Below are 5793 nucleotides of genomic sequence, written 5' to 3' on the forward strand. Positions count from 1 at the left end.
TTCAGATTTTTTTCAATATGTGGAAATAGTATTTTTTCTGAAAAAAATAAAGAGCTCTGTGGAGCTCGGCCTCTGCTATGCTTTTTCGTAATGTACCCTCCCTTTTGTCTCTCTTTTTTTCGCCCAAAGGAAAATAGCTGAGGCCGCGTGTTCTTGGGACGCTGTGTGAACAATTGTCATGTCAGAATAGAATAGTCCTGCCATCTTCCACGCGTTGGGAAAGAGTCCCACACCAATCTCAGTCATGGAGGCTGTGTTGATTGAAGATTTTTTGCAGAAACTTGAGCAAAAGGCAATCAATCGCATTCCGTGCACAGAGATTAAACACTCTCAAGTCTTTCTTCACACTTGCGTCTGCACACCTCTAGTCCCCAGACGTCAAGAGAGTTGTCCTTATCAGTGACAGTTAATAGTACAAACAGTGAACAGATTGAACAAGTCCAGGTTTTTTCTTTGCAGAGGTGCATGGGACAAGTCCAGTTTGGCGTGTGGTGTGGGGAAAAAAAGCTATGTTGGCATCAATCAAATCGCTTTGACATATATAGGATCAGCTGACACAGTTTGGTCTCCTGCACATTAACGATCCAGCGACCAGCATATGGTGACCGCGCTCTGGGCCGTCACGTCCATGGGGCTCGCAACAGTGGCAGACCAATGCGAGTGGGTGCGACGACCCCAGGTCGTCGTTGCCGTCTCCTCCCGGTCACCACCGAGTTCCTACTGTTTCCTGCGTACTACGTGTTCAGCTCAACAACCAACAACCATATATACATGGGGTCCTCTTCCTCCTTTCTCTCAGAGTGGCAGACAACGTGCACTAGGACATCTCTTCCTCTTCTCTCCAACTCATTCAATCATTCATAGCACTCTTCTTCCCCATGGCCATGGTTCCCCTCCACATAATGCTCGGCCTTCTCCTCCTCTTGCACGCTACTCCTCCATGCTCCTCGGCAAGTGGCGATACTCTCGCGGCGGGCCAGGTGCTCACCGTCGGGGACAAGCTCGTCTCAGCAAACGGCAGGTTTGCGCTCGGCTTCTTCCAGTTCCATCCACCAAGCAACACTATTCTTAGCAAGTCCAACGACACCACCTCCCACAGCTCCGACTGGTACCTTGGCATATGGTTCGACAAGATACCGGTTTGTACAACTGTGTGGGTCGCCAATAGGGACGACCCAATCATTGACCCCAAACCCAACCTCACACAGCTCAAAATCTCAAGCGATGGCAACCTTGTCATCATACACCAGGGTGGTGTACTCTGGTCCGCTCTTGCTGTAAACAAGAATAGGACACGAACCAGCAACATGAAGGCCACCAGTGTAGTCCTCACAAACAGTGGAAATCTAGTCCTCACATCAGCATCTGGCCAACCGTTGTGGGAAAGCTTCGACTACCCAACAGATGTTGTGCTCCCTGGCGCCAAATTTGGCTGGAACAAGGTCACCGGTTTGAACCGTCGGGGAATCTCGAGAAAGAGCATCATTGATCCGGGGCTTGGCTCATATAGCATCGAGCTAGACACCAATGGCAAAGGGATAGTTCTCAAGCGCCGCAAACCCTCGGTAGAGTATCGGGTTTATGCGCCCGAAACTTCAGATATATTGAAACTTTTACCAAGAATCCAAAAGATTTTACAATTGGACCCACGAACAAATGGTTTGATTGTCCCAAATTATACCAATAACCAAGAAGAGGAGTACTATATTTACACCTCGCCAGATGAATCATCCTCCTCATTTCTCTCGCTAGACATCTCTGGTCAAATCAAGCTGAATATCTGGTCACAAGCCAATCAATCTTGGCAAGCTGTATTTGCCGACCCTGTTGATGTCTGCACCCCAGCTGCAACCTGCGGACCTTTCACGGTATGCGACGCCAATGCGCAACCACCATGTGATTGCATGGAGAACTTCTCTAAGAAGTCGCCACAACATTGGGCGTTTGGCGATCGAACACATGGGTGCACCAGAAATACACCGCTATATTGCACCAGTGGCAAGAACACGACAACTTCGACAGACATGTTCCACCCAATTGCCAAAGTTACATTGCCCTACAACTCGCAAAGTGTAAACCTTGCTACCACTCGTAGTAAGTGTGAGGAATCTTGTCTCAGCTCCTGCTCCTGCACGGCTTATTCCTATAGCAATAGCAATTGCTCTGTCTGGCATGGGAAACTGCTTGCTGTAAGTCTCAGTGATGGCCTTGAAATTAGTTCTGAAGATGTTCTTTACCTGCGCCTTGCCGCCAAAGATCTGCCAAGTTTGGGAAAAGACAAAAGAAAACCAAATGTTGGAGTTGTTACTGCTGCAAGCATTAGTAGTTTTGGGTTACTAATTCTCATGTTGTTGTTAGTGATTTGGAGGAAAAAACTTGGGTGGTGTGGTTTGCCTTTATACGGCAACCAAGGCCCTAGTGGGTTAATCGCGTTTAGATACACTGATTTAGCTCATGCTACAAAAAACTTCTCTGAAAAGTTGGGAACAGGTGGTTTTGGTTCTGTATATAAGGGATCATTAAGTGACTCGACTACTATAGCAGTAAAAAGGCTTGATGGTGCCCGCCAGGGGGAGAAGCAATTCAGAGCTGAGGTGAGCTCAATTGGACTGATTCAACATGTTAACCTAGTCAAACTGATTGGTTTCTGTTGCCAAGGTGATAACAGATTACTTGTGTATGAGCATATGGTTAATGGATCTCTTGATGGACATCTATTTAAGAGCAATGCCTTTGTCCTGAATTGGGACATTAGGTACCAAATAGTCCTAGGAATCGCTAGAGGACTATCCTACTTGCATCAGAGTTGTCGCGAGTGCATCATACACTGTGATATTAAGCCAGAGAACATACTGCTCGATGCATCATTTTTTCCTAAAATTGCAGACTTTGGGATGGCAGCTTTTGTGGGCAGGAATTTTAGCCGAGTCTTGACTACATTCAGAGGAACTGTGGGTTATCTTGCCCCAGAATGGCTTAGCGGAGTTGCTGTCACACCCAAAGTTGATGTTTACAGCTTTGGCATGGTACTGTTTGAGATCATATCAGGAAGGAGAAATTTACCTGAAGCATGTACTAGCAGCGGTGCTGGCGATCGTGTTGAATATTTCCCTGTGCAAGTCATCAGCAAGCTTTGCGGGGGAGATATGCAGAGTTTGGTTGATCCACAACTACATGGTGACTTTGATTTGAAACAGGCTGAGAGGGTTTGCAAAGTGGCATTATGGTGCATCCAAGATGACGAGTCTGATCGACCGACGATGGGTGAAGTGGTACGGGTTCTCGAGGGGCTCCAGGAGATCGACATGCTTCCGATGCCAAAGCTACTTGCAGCTATAACTGGACGCCCTAATGCAACTTCAGTGTAATGATCTAGAAATATAACTGCAAACAATGTTGTACTAATATTTGTTTGTTTTAGCAAATCTTGAAGTTGCATTGTGTACTGAATTAAGAAAGGAAGGCAAGCAAGCTTGCAATTACTAATAATTTGTTCTCTTAACTGATGTACATATATGTCCATGGATCCATCAAACTAGCAGAATATTCACTCATTCGATGAGTGGATCAATCAGAGCGCCCGGAGGATGAAGTTGTTGGCGCAGTCGTAGCACGCCGACTCGTGCTTCACCATCGGTGCCGCCGCCGTGGTCGCCGTGATCTATCTCCGAGCCAGTGAGCACGGCGAAGCGCTCGCCGGTGAGAACCGCGAACTGCTGGCCACTTCGGCGCCTGTCGTCTGCGAAGGACTACAGAACGCAGAACCTGCAGGAACCCAGGTTCACCACCATCCGGTGCTTCGACCCCTCCACCATGCGGGGAAAAACAATATTTTCTTTTCAAAATTGCTTGTTCAACAAAACATGATCTTTTTTATTTAAATGTGTGAACACTTCTAAACCACATGAACATTTTTTTAATACATGAGCATTTTTTAATACGTGAACATCTTCTTGATAATTTTTTAGAAATGTACTGAACACTCTTTTATTACATGAGCATCTTTTTTACAATGTGCCGATTTTTTTTAATTTACATGAATGTTTTAAAACTATTTTTAACTGCATGACTAAAAAAATGTGGAACACTTCCTAAATTTACATTTTTAGTACATCAACATTTTTCAAATTACATGATCATTTAATAAAATGGATCAAACCTTTTAATATTAATGATTTTTTAAATGTGTCGAGCACTTTCTTTAGTTATGATCACTTGTTAGAAGGTGAAACAAAATACTTGAACATATTTTTAAAAACACAATTTTTTGTTAATATACTGTCAAGATTATCTAAATACACAATAAATAAATTTAACACACACATCTGACGTTGTTTAAACACACATTGAACATTTCTGGAATATGCAATGAATACATTTTTAAATGCATACCAGTTTTTTTACAAAATTAGTGAAATAAAAACTATTTGAAAACATAATAAAGCATTTCTAAATGTAGAGGAAAAACAAAATATAACATTAATCAAAACAGAAAAAATATAACCATGTGTGCATATGCTCCTTCACGTGTGGCTGGCAGGAGATGTGCAGTCGCCTCGTGTGTTTGGTGTGGTTCGTGTATGCGTTGTTGTGAGCGACGCCCGTGGCAATGCCAAAATGGCGCACTTAGGATATGTACAATGTTGTTGTCCTAACAATGCGCCTAAGACCAGATCTCCTTCCTCCGGCGTCGAGTGGCTATGCACTATCATCATCAAAGCAGGCTGCCACTCATGGGCTCCCTCCCGCATCGGGTGAGCGTCTCCGGGGGCGCCGCCCGATCTCCTTCCTCCGGCGTCCCCTGCTGCCGCCGGGACAAGATCCGGAACCACCACGGCGCCCTCTCTCTTCTGCCCCTCGAAGATCCGCCCCCCGCGCGACGGCTGTGTCGCTGTCTGCTCAGGCGACCGTGACGGCCCAATGCTCACGGCGGCCGCGCCATCTTCGGCGGCCCCTCCGACTATGACCATCACGCTCGCTGCGGCCTCCCTTGCCGCTCGCAAGGCTGATCCGGCCGTTCAGGGATGCTTTGCCGCCTCGCACAAGCTCCTGTGCATGTCATCGGTGCCGGCCAGTCTGTCTCCTCTGCCAACCGTCCCCGTCCTCCTTGTTGGCGCCTCTTCTGGCTGGCCGACGGCGCCCTCCGGCCTCCTCTGCTCGTCGCCAAGCTCCCAACCGCCCCGGCCTGATATGGATCTGGGGCCTGTGTCCCCGCCGCCGGAGCAACATTTGTGTTCTGAGGACGTCGTCGTGGAGGTGCCGAAGACCATTGACGGGCCGCCGGCACAGCTGCCCTGCCTGGGCGGCGGCCGGCCACCTGCTGCCCTGTTGAGCTCCAGCCCCCTGGTCTCTGGTGCAGACGCAGATGCAGACTTCCTCGTCGGCCCGGATGCGGCATGCATGGGGCTCGTGGAGGACACTGCAGGCTGGGAGCTTGTCCAGTCCTGCCGTGCACGACTGGCACCTCGGCCACCTTCGGCTTTCATGCCTCATCATCGCCCCCGGCCACCCGCGTGGCTCTGGAATAGATGTTTTCGTTGCTTCGGAAAAGGTCATCGAGCGGCCGAGTGCAGGGATCCAATCCGGTGCAACCAATGCTTTCGCTCGGGATACCGTGCACGGGATGGCTGCAAGCCGGTGCAGCCACAGCCTTATGCAAGTTCTGTTCGGCCGTTGGCTCATTCTTGGGCTTCGATTGTTGCGCCTTCATCAACATCTGAGAAACATGAGGCCACGTCCAACATGAAGACTTCTTCTGTCCCGATAGATGTGACGCTCCAGTCTGCTCTAGGG

At 48.1% G+C, this 5793-nt stretch overlaps 1 protein-coding gene across 1 annotated transcript; it reads left to right on the plus strand.

The window, feature by feature from the left end:
- Positions 1-808: 808 nt before the first annotated feature.
- LOC123060135 (G-type lectin S-receptor-like serine/threonine-protein kinase At2g19130) lies at positions 809-3489 on the plus strand. Its single transcript, XM_044482708.1, has one exon. The coding sequence runs from the start codon at positions 879-881 to the stop codon at positions 3366-3368; it is 2490 nt and encodes an 829-aa protein (XP_044338643.1). The 5' UTR covers positions 809-878; the 3' UTR covers positions 3369-3489.
- Positions 3490-5793: the final 2304 nt, after the last annotated feature.

Source organism: Triticum aestivum, chromosome 3A (assembly GCF_018294505.1).
Source record: "Triticum aestivum cultivar Chinese Spring chromosome 3A, IWGSC CS RefSeq v2.1, whole genome shotgun sequence".
NCBI classification, from domain to species: Eukaryota; Viridiplantae; Streptophyta; class Magnoliopsida; order Poales; family Poaceae; genus Triticum; species Triticum aestivum.